This window comes from Vanellus vanellus, assembly GCF_965231255.1.
Source record: "Vanellus vanellus genome assembly, chromosome: Z".
In the NCBI taxonomy this organism is placed as follows: Eukaryota; Metazoa; Chordata; class Aves; order Charadriiformes; family Charadriidae; genus Vanellus; species Vanellus vanellus.
The window spans coordinates 85,738,382-85,759,061 of NC_138908.1; the positions used below are offsets into that span (position 1 = coordinate 85,738,382).

General features: G+C 49.6%; 1 protein-coding gene across 1 annotated transcript in view; it reads left to right on the plus strand.

The window, feature by feature from the left end:
* CTIF (cap binding complex dependent translation initiation factor) overlaps positions 1-20,680 on the plus strand; it is a 152,368-nt gene that overhangs the window by 78,813 nt on the left and 52,875 nt on the right. Inside the window, exon 8 of the mRNA XM_082497404.1 lies at positions 4,987-5,063. Within this exon, the coding sequence (XP_082353530.1) occupies positions 4,987-5,063 (77 nt within the window). The remainder of the gene's footprint in view (positions 1-4,986; positions 5,064-20,680) is intronic.

The following is a 20,680-nucleotide window of genomic DNA, read 5'->3' on the forward strand; positions in this document are numbered from 1 at the left end:
AGGGTGCAGGTTGGTCCCAAATAGGACCATCCCTTTTATAAGGCAGTTGTTGTCAGATGCTAAAGGAGTCTCTGGGTTTTGCTACCTAAGGGTGGTCGCAGAAGGACCAGCAGCAGCAAAAAAAACCTACCTTGTTTCTGCTTTTCTCCTGGTGATTTACTATCACCAGTAAAAGAGGCAAAGCTGGTGCCTCCCTCCAACATCCCCAACTGATGCAGAGGAGTGAGAAAAACGATAGCGAAGCTCCTGCTCATAGCGGGGTAGCTCTAAAACCAACCATTTCCCTCCTCTGGTCCTGCCCATCTTCCTCGTGTCCCTCCCAGGCCAGTACCCCGCAGGTTAGTGGGCTGAGATGTGGGGTGGGATGGCTCAGGAGAAGGATGTTGCTGGGGAGGGGCGGTTATCTGCTCTTGGGTTGCTGCCGATTGCCAACAAGATCTTGAAAGCTTTTTATTTGTTCTTTCATTAAACTTTGATGTAAATGGGTCTGGGGCAGCGGAGAGGCAGCTGCCAGCTTTCTGGATTCCCACGGGCAGGTGGACGAGGTTGAGGGTTGCGCAGACACCTTCATTAAGAAGGTAAAGCACAAAAAGAGTGCACGTGGGCATGAAACCTGCTCTCCTCCGCTGTCTCTTTGCAGCAATTTCGGTAGGTGACGGATTTCCCTTGGCATATGCTAGCTGGCCATATGAGTGTCACCTAAGCTTGCCAGACATCACCTTGTCTTCTCCAAGAGCTGCTTTCCCCAAAACATCTGAAAAGGAATATGCACATCGCAACATAGCTGATCTCTAGGGGACTTGTGCGGAGAGCAGACCAGTCCTGAACACCCCTTCTTTTCCAGACCTATTGGCCTTTCTTGTTGGAGCGTGCGTGTTTATGATTTAAACTTGACATACGCGTACATGCATTAGAAGTCCCACGGGCTTCTCAGGTTCTGCTCCAAGCTTCCCACCATGTAAACCGCAGAGCGTTTAGCTCCAAAATTGAAAATGACCCCTATTAATGATCCTTCCTGAGACCATGGGCTCCTTGTTCTTTGCTTTTCCCACACCCTTTGCTTCCAGAACCAGCAGCGCTGAAATGTTGGTTTGTTACGTTCTCCTCGAGCCACCCACGAATAAATACCAAAATAAAACCGACACGGGAGAGAGACCAAATGTGATTTTCTGCCCACTGAGAAGTTGTGAACCTGCCTGTGAAAACCAGAAGTGCCTGGGCTTTCTGGTGTCTTCTGGCCCAAGTAGGAGCAAGACCCATGCCTCTTGTGTAGGTCTTCTTGTAGACCCATCACGGAGGAGAGGGTGGTCTTCTACCTTGCAAGACATATCCCTTTGGCTCTTTTGAGGGATTTCAGCTTCATAAATTGCGTGTCCACTGAAAAACGGCACAGCTGTGTTCCACATCCACGTTGTCCTCAGTGAGCCGGTTCTACTGAAGACACTTCCATTGCTCTCCTGCGTGACCCGTGGTGGGGAGCAGCCTCCAGACAAACCCAAGAGTCATATCATCAAGGCACTCACCGTGCCCTTGGGACTCTGGTCCGTCCCCACCCACCCAGCACTCTCAGTCTTCTCCAGCCACTCCACCCTTCTCGCAAGTTGCTGATATTTCCTTTTACATCAGCTTGCTGCAAAAAAAAAAAAAAAAAAAAAAAAAAAAGTCGACTTTTCTCCTTTCCTAATTTAGCTCTGTTTAGGTACCAAAATAGACGAGAGTAGGGACCGGTGACTGTTTTTTTCCAAAACATTGTCTCATGGCTAGGACTAAGGAAGGGAACTGCTCAGCTGGAGAAGGGAGATGCTTGATTTTCCTAACGGGGACACGAAGTTCAGGCACAGACGTGCTCCTTGGATCAGGAGCCTTATTCCCATGTAATTAATCCATCTCTCACCCCGATGCTGGCTGCTGTCGGGCAGAGGTCTGAGGAAGCACAGGGATGCTCTGCAAGGAGGACATGCAGCAATGCACCGCCATACATACAGTTCCTACTTGGAAAGAGCAGAAGGGGAGCTCCTGAGACTTAATGAAGGCATCGCCTTGAGGAAATCGGTGCTTTAAGTCCTTGTGTTCTGCGGAGATAGTTTCATTTTTTCCAGGGTAATTGTAATTACACATGTGTCTACAATGCAGCTTAAATTCTTAAAAATACCCCAAGCTTTAGCCTGCTGTGGTAGTACAACAGTTGGAAACAGCCTCATTGAGTATTGTACTATTTTTAGTCCATTTCTGAAACTAGCACGGCTGATGCGATTGGGCTGTGTGTGCGTCTGCTCCTTCCCTTCCTTTTCTCATTGGTACCCGTTGGCCAATTTCAAGCAAATTTTCAGAGGAACCGAGGTCTCGGAGATATTAAGCTCCTCCTATGCATTCACACAGAATCCCAGACTGGTCAGGGTTGGAAGGGACCTCTGGAGATCATCTAGTCCAACCCCCCTGCCAGAGCAGGGTCACTTACAGCAGGTTGCACAGGGCACATCCAGGCAGGTTTGGAATGGCTCCAGAGTGGGAGACTCCCCCACCTCTCTGGGCACCCTGTGCCAGTGCTCTGCCACTCTCACAGTGAAGAACTTCCACCTCATGTTTAGATGCAACTTCCTATGTTCAAGTTTGTGCCCATTACCTCTTGTCCTATCACTGGGCACCACTGAAAAAAGACTGTTCCCATCCCCCCAGCACCCTCCCTTTAAGGATTTAGAAGCATTGATAAGATCCCCCCTCAGTCTTCTTTCCTCCAGACTAAAAAGCCCCCAGTGCCTCAGACTTTCCTCATAAGAAAGATGCTCCAATCCACTAATCATCTTTGTAGCCCTTCAGTGATCAAGTAGATGAAGAATTCTCAAGCCCCCAGTAATGAAGAAGGTTTGGTATGAATTTAAGCTACTAGGCATCAAAGTTTCTACACAGAATTAACTGTGAGGTGTTTGGCTGCAGGAGAAGCCCAAGTCAGACCTGGTTAACCAGGTGATAACCCAACCAACAGCCCCAGGAGAGCAGGCTGCCAGCTTTCCCTGCTCCTAAACTACCTCTTCTTAGTCAAAGATGGGCTGTGTTTGAACGGTGAGGTGCATGAGAGCTCTTTCTGGTGTTGGGTGTAGACACGTGAGCAGAGGACCACACAACGACGTGAATCGCTGAGCAGATCCTCACTGGATGAGCAGATCTGCAAGAAAGCTAAGGCAACTTCATCTAAGGATGACCTCCGTACCACTGCTGTGAGGGATCATGTAGGATGCTGTGGCTGGTGTGGTACAGGATGTTAAGGATGTTTTAGTGGGAGAGAAGGATAATTTGGTCACCAAGAATGGATACGACTCTTGAACGTGCTTTCTAATGCCTGTGCTAAACCACGGTGTATCCATTTTTCTCTGGAAGAGTTAAAAGTGAAGAAGAAACTTAAAAGGGAAACTACCTTTCCAGGAAACACACGTGAAGACCACAGCCAACTTCAAATGAGGACGTGCTAGCCGGTGGCAGGACTTACCTGGGGGCTTGGTGAGTTCTTCGTTGCTATAAGTCTCAAAGAGTGAAGGTCTTTGATAGTGAAAGGCTCCAACTGCCACGGGAGCTGTAGGGTTGCTGTTTCTCCAGGCTCTTTGCAGGTGGCCAGGATGGATGGTCACAGTAAACCCTGCTGGTCTCGAACTTGAGGTCTAAGCCTTCTCTGGTCTGCAAGCCTAAATTCATTACCATCCCCAACAACCTTTCTCCTCCGTTACAGCTTCCACCAGAGGAACTCAAAATGCTATTATCTCACTAACCGCTACTAAAATTAACTGTCATTTTTAAGGCTCTTCGCGCAGAGAGGGACTTTTTTTTTTTTTTTTTAAAGTCGGTGTGTTATGTTGTCATGCCAATGTGACAAAGCTGCTGCTCCATGAGACGCATTCCCGCCCAGCCCTTGCCCTTGCCCAGGCTGCTCCCTCGTGGCCCCTCACGCGTGGTGATTCACCAGCAGCGCCTGAAGCTCCGAGGCTGAGATGGATTGCGATGGAAATAAAAGGAGTGACTTTTAACAGGGCTTTTATAGCCAACCGGGGAAGCACAATACTGCATAAATAAAAATCGTTATGGTTATGACAGCTCTGTGGTCCCTGGAAAATAAATAATACTTTGCACTTACATAGTGCCTTTCGTCCAGGAACCTCAGAACTCTTTGCTCACATTAACGAAGCCTCACGATGCCCATAGTAGGACGGTAAATACAGCATCTCCTTTATCAGATGAACATACCAAGTCAGAGAGTCGCCGCCTTCAGTGGAGAGAGGACCAGACAGCCGCTTGAGTTACACAAAGCTCTTCCGCTGACGTCACCGGGGCAAATCGTTTAATGTCCTCGTCATCTCAGTTGTTTCCAGTAGGTAGATGCCACCCGTCCCTTCCCCCAGGGTGGCATGGGTTGACTGGCTCACGGTGGGCAGGTTCAGTGAGGTTCTCATGACGTGGTTGTTGACTTGCTAACAGCGTGGGGGTGCAGCCTCTAGAGCCCAACCGGCTGTGGCTCATGTTTGCTTACTCCAGTATCCTCAAAATGCTGCTGAGCATCATCCCTTCACAGTCATTTTTACGGCTGGGTTTTAGATAAATGAATAAATCAGAAGGAAATAATCCAGTGAAAGTGGATGGTTTGGGTGCAGCAGTATCAGCGGTGCCGTGGGTGATGCGGGTGAATTTCCTGTAGATGGTGTATACTGGGATCCATCCGTAGGCGGTGCAGTTCTTTGCCCCGTGTGGTTTCTCCTGTACAGAAATTGCGGATAACTTCATTCCCTGCACACTGCACCGGCCCTGAGAGGGTACGAGAAGTCTGTGGATTTCCAGACCTGCTTCTGTAGGGTCGGAGATGTTGTAAGGGTGTTTGGATGGGAACGGTTTCTTTTGTCCTGCTCACTTGTTGGGTGTACAGCTTTGTCTCGCTCTGACCCCTTCCGTATCGATGCCTCCTGTATCTTGGAGCTGATCGCTGCTTTTCCCTCTGTTTTACAGGGTTACCATCCGTTGCCTCATGAAGCTGAAATCGCACACACCAAAAAACTGTTCAGAAGGCGGAGAAACGACCGGAGGTAGGTGAAACCTCTCTTTAATGTTATCTTTTTTAATCTTCTCTTCCTCATTGCACATCTTCCCCCCCCTTTGGAGTGTCTTTGGACAATACTGCTGTTTAGCAGTTGCCAGCGTTGAATTAATGCATAAACCCTTCTTTGAGCACTAACGTCCTCAAAACGCAGTCTGTCCATCCCCCTGCTTTGTCTTTGCAATCTGGATTATGTCCTATATTGCTCCAGGAGTACCTTAAGGACCTCCTCTTCCCCTTATACTTATTCCAGCGTAGCCAGATCCTCCTCACTTGTATTCGAAGAGGCAGCTGGCAAGATATTATCTGTAAAAGCTTTGAGTCCTTGTGGCTTGTTTCCTTTTTTTCTATTGAAAAGCGAAATTTGCTGACTTTCAAGGTCGTTTGCAGAGCGGGTACGGTTGAGAAGGGTTTGCGGCAAACATCGCACTCCTGTCTGCGGGAAGGAGGGGATGTGCTAAACAGGCAGCTGAGTTCCTGTGGCGTTGGCGATTTCAATCCATCGAGTTAATTTAATTGGGTCAGTTGGCTATTTAATTGCGTAAATTGCATATTTAATTATATGAGGGCATCTAGAGTCCTTGATAGGAATCGTGACTATGGTTAAATTTGAAAATAAGCGGGGAATAAGGGAGTTAGTTGTACACGCGGCTTTATTTCTGCTGTGTACATTACGTGCAGCTTTATTTCTGCTGTGGCTGAGACAACACAGCCGGGGCAATAAAGCTGTACTAAAACCAGGAGTTAATGTTATTTAACAGGAGAAAAAGTGGCCAATGTTTTCTCCTAGAGGGATCTGAAATGTGTCTGAGCTGTGTTGCCTCACGGGGGGATTTTCGGTGGAGTCCTACAGACACCTGTAATAGCGGTTGGAGCGTGTCCTCAAACGTCCCCATCACTTCTCGAATCATGAACAGCAATGGTGTAGTTAATTCTGTGCTTGGTTTGGTTTTCCCAAATTTTCCTGAGTGACCAAAAAACAGCTGAAAAGAGTTTGCTCAGGCATCCTAGAAACATTCTTTTGTGGGCAGGGCCGTTCAGCAGCAGCAAACTCCTTTTTGTCTCCTCTTTGGGGCTCCCTCCTTTTTTCCCGTACGCAATTTAAAAGACGATTTCATCTTGTGATTTAGGAAAAATAAAAAAAAAAAAAAAGGGGGGGGGGGTGGAGGGGCTTGTTTCAGCTGGGTTGCAGCCCTGTGATCACCAAAACGTGGTTAAAACCAAACTGGAGTCTGCTCTTGTTGCAAGAGGGAGCTGGGTGGGCTTCCTCGCAGCGCTGCCCTGGACTCCCCGAGAAATCACAGCAGAGGTTGGAGCATCCCGCTCCCACCCCGGCTCACCCAGTGGGTCTTCCTCCTCCGTCCAAAGAGTGCGTGATGCTACGGGAGAGGAGACCTGCAGAGCCAGGGGGTCTCCTGCCTGAAGCCCAAATCTGCACTGGACCAGAGCCATGGAACTGTGTGTTGGTTCATCCCTCCCATCCGAAAAAAAAAAACAGCTGGCCTGAAGGATCGGGCCAGATGTGTATTTCTATTTCTTTTGCTTTCTGGTCCCTTCAGATAAACCATCAGCAGACAGAAGCATTCAGGCCTCCAGGGCATTTCTCCCTCCCGCGCAGACGGCAAGGAGAGATAGCAAAAAAAAAAAAAACAACCTGCCTTGGGCTGGGGTTGGAAGATTGCGGGGTGAGATACAGCCCAGACCGCGTAGCACCGGGATAATATCCCGGGAGGAGAGACAGAAGCCTTAAAACCCCGTGATATGACATCATGCGAGAGGAGACGTGGGACCGTTTCAACCCTAAGCGGTCACGAATGAAATAAAATGGAAAGAACAGAGGGGAGGCGGTCCTGCCTGAGTCCTCCGCAAACATCTGTGGTGGTGTCCAAGCTTAGACAGAAAAACATATTTATTTCGTGGCGGTGAGGTCTCAGAATGGTTATTTTATGAGAAAAAACGTGGTAGAAATAAGGGGGGAAAAAAGGGAGAAATAGGGAGGGAAATGGGGAATACCCACTGTATTGGAGCACAAACGGGTTATAAAGCTGTTCACGCTTAATTGCACTGCTATTATCTTAATGTCCCAGGCATCATCCTGAGGGAGAAAAGCTTCATTTCAGAGCCACAGAGGTGGCATAAACGTCCCTCTGGATGAGATTTTAGGGCCAGCGAAACAGTTGGGAGTTACGGGCTTTTGGTTTTAAACCTTACCTGGACATGGAGAGACTCAAAATTGCAAGACTGTGGATGGGGCATCGGAGGCAGCGAGGCTTGGGAGAGGCTAAGCAGGACCATTTGGTGGTGCGTGGGTTGGGAGGGGGGTTAGGAAGCAACTTTGGGCGCCCAAATCCAAGGGGAGAAGAGCTGGTTTCTTAGAAAACAGTTGGTAGCAGCCAAGGGTGGGAGTAGGGTTGACATGCAGTGGATTTGCAAGAAGAAATGGGGTTGTCCTGCTCTCTTGGCTAGAAGCAGGTATGGCCCCGAAGTCCTGGTGCGGTTGGGTCTGGTTTTCATCAGGCAGCTTTTCCCGTTCTCCTGAAGGTGATGAGCACTTGGCACTAAGCAGCGCCCCGGACCCCACGAGCGATACTTGTCCGTGGTGCACCACCTTTCCCTGCCCATCCGGGGATGACACATCCCAAGTGACCACAGTGGGCGTCCTCCTGCCATGCGCAGGAGTCACCGCTCGCAAATGGACATCCAGCTTGGGTCAGGGAGTCAACCCCCAGGCTGAACTCTGCAGGACGCATGGGTCTAGCTGGTCTTGCCCAGTTGTAGCTGACCTTCAGGTTGGCTGGTACTTTATAAAAAATGCTGATAAAGCACATCGGCACCCAGAAATTTGCCTATTTTTTTCCGACTGGTCTTATAAAAGATACCGGTTCTTCCCCAGAGCGCGTGTGGGCTCCTCGCCCCTCCCTGACGGTGACATTCCAAAGGGGCCACGTCTTGGGCTAGCGAAGCACCTTTTGTTTCTCATGCGAAACGACGCTGATGTCCGGCCGTGCTATAAATAGCGCCCGTCCCAGCTTCCTTCCCGTCACCTTTCCTCGGGAAATGCTGTCACTGCCTTGCGGAGGAGCGTGGCTCACCTACCCTGAGGTCTCTACCATGCACCTTTCACTCCCGTGGGGAGAACCAGCCCTATGGGCGTGCAACCATAGCTCTCTCCTTGCATATACGATACGTTTTTATGTTCCACGAGTCATTTTTCCATGGGATGCATTCTTCTTTTTCTGTAGAAGGTAGAAACAAAGCACAGATTAAAGGTGTCATTAAAACAGACTTCGACTTTTCCAGTTAAGGACCACTGTGGCCACACATTTTCAGTAACAGCGATCAGCATCACATCTCTTGGAGGGTTTGGTTGCACAAGGTGTCGTAAAGCCTACAGGAGGTGGCGAGGTCCTTGCTGCAAAGAGCTCACAATCGGGGCAGGAGACCAGGGAGAGGTATCACCCTCCCCACATCACCCGGCAGAAATTCCGCATGTGGTGTTTTCTCTGTTGGTTTGGACACACGAGGTGTAACTGCCACCTCCTGATGAGGGTGATGGAAGGCATCACCGCTTGATGGGATCATTGAAGGAGAGCAGAAGAGGCAAGTTTTTTCATAGATGTCCATGTGAGCAAGGTTGAACAGGAATGGCTTTTATTGCCCAAACACTAATCTGCTGTTTGCTGCCACAGAAGACCCACCCTGTCGAGATATCACCAAAGGCAACTTGGTTTGACCTCCCATAAGCAACTACCTCCAGTGAAGGAGGGATTTTCCCCGGGTGGTGGCAGGACCTCTCCTGCCTTTATCTCATGCAAGTAGTCAAGAGAAAAGAAATACTCTGGGACTCGTTTCTCAAGTCCTCTCCTTCTGCCTTCCCAACCTGCTACCTCTCTGCTAGTGGAGCACAAGCTGTGCTGGGACGTGGTCTTCTTGGGCAGGTGGGCTGAGTTTGGTCCCTTGTTTTTCCAAAAAGTTACCAAAAATGCCACTTTTTAAGTATCTGTCGAAGCATTGCAAGACAGCTCAGCGCTGCATGGGGTTTCTCTGGTTCCTGTGGCATCCTGGGGTGATGTGTTTTAGGAAGGGGGGTCCAGCCAAACCCTACAGCCTGGAGATGGCACCAGCATTGTAGGAGTGATAAGAAATGTTGCCCGGTTTAGATAGGATTTACAAGGAATATATGGAGTTGCAATGGGTTAAGACAGGTGAGTTTGTACCTGCTTCTTGGTCTTCTGGTTAAGAGAGTACTGAAATCGTTCTGTGCCACCTAAGGAAGAGGACGGTTTTGGTGAGGCCCAGGAATAGGTTGCTGGGGAAGTCTTAAAAAGTTTGCGCCATCGTAATCACATTGGTTCGATCGCATCTTGTTGGATTCAAAAGTCGATTCGGGCCAAAATCCTTACTAAAAGGAAATCCTGATTGATGCTGGCTGGTATCTTATGGGGCTTTTGGAGGTCAGTCTATGGGACAGGAGAGGATTACAGAGCAGCCCCACGGCCCGGAGAAGACGGAGCAAAAGTCTAAGAGTTAATCAATCCCCCTTTTCCAGAAGGCATCCAAATTCTTCTTTTCAGCAGAAAAGGTGTGAATCCTTTGTGGTTCCTCTGTGTGCAGCTGATGTGTCTCCAGGCTTTGGGATGACCAGAGCCACAAGGGGCTGCTCTGCCTTGTCCCGGCCGGGGCTCCTGGGGACCAGGGCTGGCCTTGGGTGAAGGACCATCACCCTTAGCTGTGGCTGAGCTTCGTGTCATCTCCTCCTTCTCCTGTTGGATAGGGCTTTAAGGGGGGCGTTTTTGCACCTGGGATATCTGTCCTTCATAAAGCCCTTGTGCGGAGATAAGGAGGGGGAGCAGAAGACTTTGTAGGTCCTCCTGGCTCATACACAGATAGAAAGTGTTGGATCAAAGAGGCTCATGTGCTTTCCCCGTCTCCCTTCAGCGTGCCCCAAACACCTATGGCTTTTGACAACAGGATTACAGAAATGTCACCGAGGTTTCTCTTGCGTTGTCCCAATTTGCTTCCTACTGTTAACTTGGCTTTACACTTAAATGATCAGGAAAAAACAGTCTGGATTATTTTTTTGTGCGTGTGTGTGTGTGTGTGTGTTGTTTTCTGGTTTTAATTAGATTTAGAGCTGGGGGAGGCAGAAATATCCTCCTTCCCCGGAGAGCCCTGGGTGGCTGTCAGGGACGGTTTCCTCTTCCTGAAGCAGGAGGGTTGTGTAAGCGCCGCTGACCCCTCCTGCTCGCGCCCACGCCGAAAACCGGGTTAGCTGGGGTGACTGCACAGGGGTGGGCACCCCTGTCCTGCGTCCCCCATCAGAGGTCATGTTGCTAAGGGACCTCCCAGCGCTCATCCCAGCCCATCCACATGGCCCCGGTCGGGGTCTCTCACGGAGGCGAGCGTGGTCCCGCATAGGGACAGCCCAAAAGATGGTCACGGCGGGCTCGGAGCCAGGCAGGGAACATCCCAGATCCGCCGGCGGCTCCGCCAAGGAGCGTGGGCAAGCTGTGATATATTTCTTTTCCCATTATATTTGATTTTACAGACCCTCAGGGACACTCAACCACCTACAGTGATTAGTTCGACTGATTAAGCTGCTTTTCCTCTTGTGGCAAACTCCTTTTGTGAAGGGTTTTCAATAGCCACGCTGCTCGGGACATTGTTCCTGTACAATTTCCTTTCAAAACACCATAAAGGGCACTCTACCACTTTACCCTGTCATAAAACATCACAGGAATCAGCTTTGCCCAGCTCGCTCCTTCAAGGGCAAGATCTCCTCATTCGGGGAGGAGGTACGGGGGTCGGGTGGGAGTTGAAGGACCGCGCGATGCTGGAGTGAGATGGAGCCATTAGCATGGGGGGGGGGGGGGGGGGAATTTGAGATGAGAGGCGAAGCAAAAGCGTTCTGCTTTTTTTTCTTTTTTTTTTCTTTTTTTTTTTTTTCTGTTTGTTAATATGAGGATTCAGGGTCACCCAGGGAAGTGAAGGACAAATTAAACTTGAAAGCCAAGAGAAGGAAATGCTGCTTCGCACACGGCTGTGGGTTCAGCCTTGCCCGGCAGAGGCTGGGAGCGGATGCGGATGCTCTCGAGGTACCCGGGGGTAAACTGCGCAGGGGGAGAAGGGCTGTTTTTGCTGAAGAAATGTGCTGCTGTGAAGAGCAAGTGGATAAAAGTGGCTATTTAATTAAGACTGGAAGTCATAAAGGTCTGCCTCTATGGCTACCAACAGATGTAGGGAACTAAAGGGAATTGCAGTGGCACAAGGTCCTTCCTCCCCATGTTTATAGTTACTCCCATAACCTCTCACGAGATTATCGGATAGGTCCATACAAAGACCTGGTGTTGTTGGGACCTGGTTGGTCCATCAGCATTTGGGCAAGGCGATGATGGAGCAGGACAGAGATGGTATCAGGAGGGGTCAAGCAGGAGTCCCTTCAACCCGCAGACATGCTGGCATCACCCAGCCCTGCTGCCCTTCCTTCCAGGCATTGAGGAGAAGGCTCTGCCAGGGGTCACGGCGCTGGGACCCCACTCCCAGGAGGAGGCTGTTGAGAACAAAGCCTGCACAGGGCTCCCCGTTGAAGGAGCAGTCCTTGAATCATCAAAAAGCCACCTCCTGATGACCCACGGGCATCGGGCTGCGGGTGACTCAGCCACGGGTGGAGCTGCTGGGCAGCATTGCAGCTTCTCGTCAAGAGGGACCTCTTGGAGCTGAGCTCTGGAGGTGGTCTGGCTCCATCGAGACCCTTTGCTGCTTTTGCACCGCTCTCTGGTCTCAGTGAACAGGACACAGCATGGCATGGGGCTGTAATAGTCCAACACCATCCCTGTGCAGTAGTCCCAGCCCCAGTACCTACAGGACACGGATGATCAAATAGCTCTGCAGAAGCCATGTGAAGTTCAACCAATTTTATATCTAGCATCAATCCTAGACTGGCTCACCTAAGAGCCGCTTGCCTGCCCCAGCACCATCCCCGGAGCGGCACGTGTAGGGTCTTCCCATTAGCCGAGCGGTCCACGTGCAACACCAGTAGCAATAAGGTGGAGCAGTTGGTATTTAGCATCCCATCAGGGAGTTTGTTTTGCCTGTCACCCGTGTCTCAAGCTGTGGCGGGGTGAGTAGGGGTTTTCCACCCAGCTGCTCTTGTTTCTGCCGTTGTGATCGGCGCTAAGCCCTTCCGCGCTTGAGGGTGTCAGTGAAAATATGCCCAGCCGTGAGTCACCCCCGAAGGCAGATGGTGCGGCTGCCATCCTGCCGGCAAAACGCACCACGAAAGGCGACGCCGTATTTACAGCTCCTTTCCCGACGCCAGCAACAACGGAAAGGATTTTGCATTGCACGTGATGCGGGGAAAACGTACTTCTGTAAATATGGGAGCGCTCTGTGGGCTCAAGACTAATGTAAAGAGAAAGATAAACCTTTGTGAGTTCAACAGGACGCCCTCCACGTGAGCAGGACTTCAGGAGATGGTGTATCCATTACCGTTCTCCATATCTGCTCCGTCCTCCTTGCGTGCCTGGCTAAAGGCACGGTGCAGAAGGGTTAAAAGATACTCATCTAAGTAAATTTAATCCTTTCCTTTCATTGTTCCTTTTTTTTTTTTTAATGCCAGGAGGCAGTGGAAGGAGAGAGCCGGGTGCATTTCCCAGCTGCAGGGTTGCCACCTCTCTATTGAGAGCGGCTTTGTCATTACATAAAAACTCTGCAACACAAGACTTTTTATTCCCTTTTTTTTTTTTTTTTTTTATGATCTTGGTGACTGAAGTGACCCCTGTCCTCCGGACTAAATTTAACCTGAATTGCCAAGCTTCCAGTAGACTTTATGGCATCGGGAAGCTTTTGCAGGTTGTTTTTCTCCATCTCTGCAGCTGATTGAAAGACTTTATGTACCACTGGCAAAACATTTTACTGTTATGAAACCTCAATAGAAATGTAATGGCCTGCTGGATAAGCTCAGGGTCTTATGATGTTACTTCGCAGAAAGCAAAATAATTGCTCCAGCAAAAAATCCAGGAGAACTTCGGTGTGTGCCGGTGGTAGAGGGACACTTGATTTCATCAAAACTCAATATTTTATTAGGTATCTTTCTCCTGTGTGGCAACAGAGGCTGTGCTGGAGGACAGTGGGTTGTTGACACCGACAGCTCTCTGCTCCTTTTCTGCTGCTGCCCGTTCTTGGGAGCGTTGGGGAGCAGGGAGCAGGAGCTTGTGGCTGTACAACTAGGGAGAAGGTTAGCAAAGCTTTTGTGTCCAAGGCCCTGGTGGGGGGGGACCTCAGTTCTCACCTTTACCAGAGACTGCTGGCCTTCACCTCCGAGATCACAAGTGCTATTTCAGCTTCCCTAACGTATCGTGAAATCCATGCAAGGAGCTAGCAGACACCGGACCTTGTGAAACCTGCACCAAAATGGGGTGGGAGCCAGACAAGATGCCATAAAGCACCTCCAGTGACGCCACCATCTGAATCCCACCGCATGTGTCCATAACTATGTTGACCATATGTGAACTGAGTGCCAAAGTTCCCATAATGGTCAGAGGGGAGGCAGTCAGTAGAGTTTGGAGGATGGTTCATCTCAGCATGAGGCAGGTGTTTGGCCAAGTGACTCCCTCCCCAGTCTCCACCACCTGTAACTGGTTAGAGTGCCATGGAGTTTAGATCCCCACCGCACATTTGGCCTCTAACATCACAGACACCTAAAATGAGGCAAATTGAACCCACCTTCTGCATGATGCTGTGTAACCCCCTCCCCATGTCTACGTTCTCCATGCGTTAAGTGCCGCTGTAAGCTGTTTGAGGAGCAGTCGTTCTGTGCGCTAAACACTGAGGTGCAGGGCTGAAGGGTCTCCACAATGGCACTCTGGTAGAAATCCACAAGATTGAACTTTGTGACCAACTCTACAATAATCCAGTGCTGTGTGGAGAAGAGGGAGGATTCCCCTTCCCCTGGGACAAGGTGGGAATTTCCAAACGTGGCAATCGCAGCTGCTTGGAGAGCTCTGGAAAGCTTCTCCCTGAGATCTTCTGGCCCCCACATCAGAAAAATTAGTCTGGCCATCTTATGAGAACAGGTTTCCTTGCTTTATTTCGCCTTCCCATGTTGACCAGAACCAAGGAAGTCTGAAAAACAAAGAGCTGTGGGAGGGGTTGAACCAAAACACCTCACACCAGAGGAAGCTCTGGGACGGGGATTTGTTTCTGGGCTGTCTTCAGCAAGAACAAAGACTTGAGACTGGGCATCCCGTTCTCTCCCGTCTCATAGAGGGGAAATCCCTTCTCAGCCAAGGAAAGCAAGGTTTCCACCAGGACATTTTCACACTCGCAGAGAGTGCTGCTGTAGCGCTTCTTGAGAAGCTTTGGGGGCAGCAGTCTCCACTTCAGACCATGCTTGCCATAAGTATTTCTGGTGTCTGAAGGAAATACACTTGTATCTATACCTGGAAGATGCACATGGCTGATGAGATCCCACATTTAACTTGACCCCCTGTGGAGGCTCCCTGGCTTCGCTGGCCAGAACGAACCCTCCTTACCCATCAGCTGGGTAGGTAGACCCTACCAAGGTCCACCAGCTAAGTTGGCTTGGTGCTGCTAATGAGCAAGAGTTGACACCAGTCACTGGTGTTTCAGCAGCCTGGGTGAAGTTGGCTTTCATCACAGGTGGAAGCATTTGGCCCTGAGCCCTATCAAGGCATTGCCAACTCCTGCTACAACCCCTAACTCGTTTTGACATCAATTAACAATTTGCACCTTCTTCTAGAAGGTTCCTTCCAGAAGGGAGCTGGTGGATAGATGCCCAGTTGATGAATCTGGTATGTCCTAAGAGAGGAGCTGGCTGAACTGGGGGGGGGGGGTGTGAGGCGATGGTGGCATCTCAGGGCATGCGTGGCAGTGATGCTTTTGGCACTTACCTTTCAGATAAAACATGAGCTGACCCAAACCTTTGGGGTTGGGTGGGATTTGGGGGATATTGGTTGATGAGCTGTAGAGTCCTCAGCTCTGCCTAAGCCGTGTTGTGGAGGTATATGTGTATTTGTGGATCTGTATACGTGCATTTGGTCCTAAATTTTAAGAGAAAAGAAATATATATGCCTAGCTGTGTCATTGGGACATGAAATCGCGGGAGGCTTAGTAATGTACCCTACAGCAGGGTGGCTTGTAGGCCTGTATGTGAATTTAAAGCTGTTTTCTAGCTCGTCTTTAAAGAACAATATTATTTTATGTGAAAATCTGCTCTTCTGCATTCGTTATTATCTGATTCTGAGTTGTCAGGCATCATCTTCCTGTCCACTCTTTTCATCTCTTCTGAAAAAAAATGGTTTTCCTTCTTGTTCACTCTCCTTATCTTTCACTCTCTCCTTAATAAGCTATATATATACACGTATATAACCAAGATATATACATATATAACCAAGTTGTCCCAGCGTTTTGTCTCGCAAAATGTTTTCCTGGCAGGACTTTACCAAAAGAAATCTCCACGCTTATTCCCTCAAGCGTCGCACGGGCAAGTCAAGAGGTTGGGATCGCAATGGCGCGCGTCCTCTTCGGGCCAGGTGGTTTTTGTTTTGGAAAGATCGATTTAAAAAAAAAAAAGCCCGAAAATCACTCGGGAGCGTGCCATGCGAGGGATTTATTCGAAAACTCTTTTACAAAAAGCTGACGGTCTGTGTTCATGCAATTTTCACGCTGTCTCGAAGGGTTGCGCTATTTCCAGAGCCCCTCCCATGCCGATCTATTCACGGCCAGCGCTCGGGCTCTTTTCACAAACAAAAATAGTCACAGGAATGGCCCTCACCCTGGATTTTAAGATTGCGAGTTATTTTGGGTGAAGGCGAAGGTGAACGTGTTGTATGGCTGACGTTAACATGGCGGTTTTAAAGCCGCGAAATTTTGGAAAAGCTTTTAGAAACCCGTTCTCGGAGGTCACCGGGACAAACCTCTCCTGCTGGGCGAGTGAATAGAAATGAGTTCATAATTACAGAGTATAGTAGCGACACGTTTGCTTTTTCACCGTTTTAATTGAGGTTTTTCAGAAAGGAAGAGAACTTAAAACAATACAGAAATGTCTTTTGTTCTTCCAGGGTCGTTTACTGAGAGCTTTGCAGTGAGAGGAGAGGATGTTTATTAAAGAAAGCAACAATATCAAGACGTTATTTTAGTGCCGAAGTGCCGTTCCTGGCTGGAACAAAACGCGATGTTTTGGATGGAGCGGGTACTTGCTGAAAACCAGCATGGAGCAAAATGATTTGCAGTGCTTTTAGGGAACTCAACAAACGGTGTTGAAAGAGAAGAAAGAGAGAGGAAGGGAAGGAATTGAAAAGGTTGAAACACCCTTTTCCTTCTCAGTAGGATTTCCAAGTCAAGTTAATTAGGTTTAATGGCACATGGGGCTGAACCCCCTGAAGCAGCATCTGGAAATCAGGTTTTCATCCTCCTCTTTATGCTCCTGTCTTCTCCCTGCCCTCCTGGCGGCTGATGGGAGTTCCTGGGGCCACCACAGAGACTCGCTTGAGGGGCACAGAGGGAACATCCCAAACTTACCAGGGATGTCACAGCCGTCTGCGTTGGGCAGGGTGCAGAGGAGTTGAGCCAGCGTAACGGTGGCTGTGAAAAGCTCTTCCCCTGAGCAAATTCGGGACAAATACTTTTTTTTTTTTTTCTTGTTAAGGATCAAAGTAAGTCTCTGGAGGTCTACTTGCCTGCAACGATGAGCAGCAATGCTAGCAGCTTGCCAAATCATAGTGTTTGGAGTGTAACGGTGCAAAACACTCTTCTGGGCAGCTGAAAGCACCTAAGCAGAGGTGCTGTTGAAATAATAGTCACTGTTCTGATTAAGATTTAGAAACTTTGAACCAGTGGTGAAGACCAGGTGATGTTTTCAGGAACAACCACACTAAAGGTGTATCATAGAGTGGTTTAGATGGGAAGAGACCTTGAAGATCATCTAGTCCAACCCCCCTGCCATGGGCAGGGACACCTCCAACCAGACCAGGTTGCTCCAAGCACCGTCCACCTTGGCCTTGGACACCTCCAGGGATGGAGCGTCCACAACCTCTCCTGGCAACCTGTTCCAGTGCCTCACCACCCTCAAAGTGAAAAATTTCTTCCTAATATCTCATCTAAATCTCCCCTCTTCCAGTTTGAAGCTATTCCCCTTCGTTCTATCACTACATGCCCTTGTAAAAAGTCCTTCCCCAGCTCTCCTGTAGCCTCTTTAGGTACTAGAAGGCTGCAATAAGGTCTCCCCGGAGCCTTCTCTTCCCCAGGCTGAACAACCCAACTCTCTCACCCTGTTCTCATAGGAGAGGTGCTCCAGCCCTCGGATCATCTTTGTGGCCCTCTCCAACAGGTCCATGTCTTTCCGATGTTGGGGGCTCCAGAACTGGACGCAGTACTCCAGGTGGGGTCTCACCAGGGCAGAGTAGAGGGGCAGAATCACCTCCCTTGACCTGCTGGACACACTTCTGACACAGCCCAGGATATGGTTGGCCTTCTGGGCTGCGATCGCCCATTGCCGGCTCATGTTGAGCTTCTCATCAATCAGAATGGAATCAGAATGGTATCTCAGAAAGGAATCATAGAATATCTCCAGTTGGAAGGATCCCATAAGGATCATCGAGACCAACTGCCTTCTCCTCGTAGGTCTACCTAAAACTAAACCATATGATTAAGAAAGTTGTGCCAGCTGAAGCTGAGCATCCCAGAGTACAATGTGAAGAACTCCTTGTTGGACTGCTGGTCCTTCATGATAAAGTTCCTCGAGGATTAATTGTTCATATGCATGGAAGTCCCAAGCAAACAGTCAGCGCTTGCCCCACCTGAGCAGAGTCAACAGTCACAGGGCATCAGCCGAGGGGTTGGTTACAGGCAATTTAGAGACAGATCATCATTTCTTTCGGTTTGGTTGTCCGCAACATCGCTGGGAATTATTACGCTGAATTAATTCTCCAAACTGCAGGTCCCTAGAGGACAGTATGGTCTTGGCGGTTTTTTCCTAAAAGGGCTCAGCTGGGTGATTGCATTATTGCGGCTTAATGAATTACAGCACGTGAAGTTGGGCGGCGGTAATTGCCCATGCATGCAGAGTGCCTTACACTGCAACCCCTCCACCCAGCTGGAAGATAAGTCACCTTATCGTATGGTTGCCATGCCGTCCTGCATCAACAGAGAGGCGGGAGTTTTTCATTTGCAATTAGATGTGCTAATGGTGTGCTGGAGCTGGTCGGGAGGTCGGTCAGTAAGAGCAGGAGGAGAGCTGTGGTGGGTCCGACCAGACCACCTGGCTTGATGACCAGCAATGGACACCAGGAGGAGCATGAGAACAACAGGGTATGCATGTAACGCTGCTTCCCAGCAGTCCTGTCTTCTTCTTAGTGGTTGGACTCAATGATCTTAAAGTTCCTTTCCAACCAAAATGATTCTATGATTCTCCAGGAATTTACAATTTGAGGATCTGGAGATTTGCTCACCTTTGCATCCGGTAGCTCCTGATGGATTTTCCTTTCATGGCTTTGGCAATGTGCTTTTTGAACCCTTGTAAACTCCTGGTATTCGTGTTTCCTATAGCATAGCTCCCCAGTTCAACTGTGCATTATGTGAAGAAATACCTCCTTTTGCTTATTTTGAACCGTCCTTCATTTCATGTCGTGAGAGTTAAAGTGCTCATGTGGCTGTGCCTGTGGACTGAGTGACGGTTGAACACTCCCTTAGCTCTTCAGTTGTGTTCAGCAAAGTAGGAGTCAGCATTTAAAACAGGTTCTGCCATTTTGAAAGCAAAATCATCAACAGGAGGGTTCACCAGTGCCTGCTCTGGGATCATAGAATAGTTTGGGTTGGAAAGGACCTTTAAAGGCCACCTAGTCCAACCCCCCTGACATCAGTAGGGACATCTTCAACTAGATCAGGTTGCTCAGAGCCCCGTCCAACCTGACCTGGAATGTTTCCAGGGATTGGGGCATCTCCCACCTCTCTGGGCAGCGTGGGCCAGTGTCTCACCACCCTCACCGTAAACAATTTCTTCCTTACATCTAGTCTGGACCTCCCCTCTTTTAGCTTAAAACCATTAGCCCTTGTCCTGTCGCTACAGGCCCTTCAAAAAAGTCTGTCCCCGTTTCTCTTATAAGCCCCCTTTTAAGGGGTTGTCTGTGACAATCCTGACCGCAGAGTTGGAACAGATCCATCTTCTTGAGGATGAAGTCCACCACGGCCCTTCCCAAGGGCTTCTCTGGTTAAAAACAGGACTAGGAAGCACTGTTTCTCCTGCACCCTTTCAAGTATGTATGTATGTACTGGGGCCTGTACTGTTCAACGTCTTTGTCAGCGACATGGACAGTGGGGTCGAGTGCACCCTCAGCAAGTTTGCCGATGATACCAAGCTGTTTGGCGAGGTAGACACACTGCAGGGGAGGGATGCCATCCAGAGGGACCTGGACAGGCTGGAGAGGTGGGCCCAAGCCAACCTCATGCAGTACAACAAGGCCAAGTGCAAGGTCCTACAGCAGGGTCGGGGCAATCCCAAGCACAAATCCAGGCTGGGCGGGGAACAGCTGGAGAGCAGCCCTGAGGAGAAGGACCTGGGGGTGCTGATTGACGAGAAGCTCAACATGAGGCAGCAGTGTGCAATCGCAGCCCAGAAGGCCGACTGTATCCTGGGCTGCATCAGAAGAAGTGTGGCCAGCAGGTCAAGGGAGGTGATTCTGCCCCTCTACTCCACTCTCGTGAGACCCCACCTGGAGTACTGTCTCCAGCTCTGGAGTCCCCAACATAAGAATGACACGGACCTGCTGGAGCGTGTCCAGAGGAGAGCCACGAGGATGATCCGAGGGCTGGAGCACCTCTCCTGTGAGGAGAGGCTGAAAGAGTTGGGGGTGTTCAGGCTGGAGAAGAGAAGGCTCCAGGGAGATCTTATTGCGGCCTTCCAGTCCCTAAAGAGGGCCTAGAGGAGAGCTGGGGAAGGACTTTTTACTAGGGCACGTAGTGATAGGACAAGGGGGAATGGCTTTAAACTGGAAGAGGGCAGGTTCAGATTGAACATGAGGAAGAATTTTTTTCACTGTGAGGGTGGTGAGGCACTGGAACATGTTGCGCAGAGAGGTTGTTGAGGCCCCATCCCTGGAGGTGTTCAAGGCCAGGCTGGAGGTGTCCTTGGGCAACCTGGTCTAGTGGGAGGTGTCCCTGCCTATGGCAGAGGGGTTGGAACTGGATGATCTTCAAGGTCCTTTCCAACCTAAACCATTCAATGATTCTTTGTTCTTTCTGCTTAAGCTCCAGGTGGCACAAGTAGCTTTAAGTATTGAAAGGCCACAATAAGGTCTCCCCGGAGCCTTCTCTTCTCCAGGCTGAACAACCCCAACTTTCAGCCTGTCCTCATAGGAGAGGTGTTCCATCCTTCTGATCGTTTTTGTGGCCCTCTACCCAGGGCACCTCGGTCTTCTTGATTGTATTGGTGTTGCTTTGGTAGCTGATGATGTGACTTACTTGTTTTTAACCAAGCTGGCATTAAAGTCCTGGTTGCGTGGGCAAGCGTAGGGTGCTGTTGGGTCAATCAGCTGTACGAGGAGTCACAGTGAAGCAATACCAGAGATGTTCCCAGGGAAGACAGCCCGA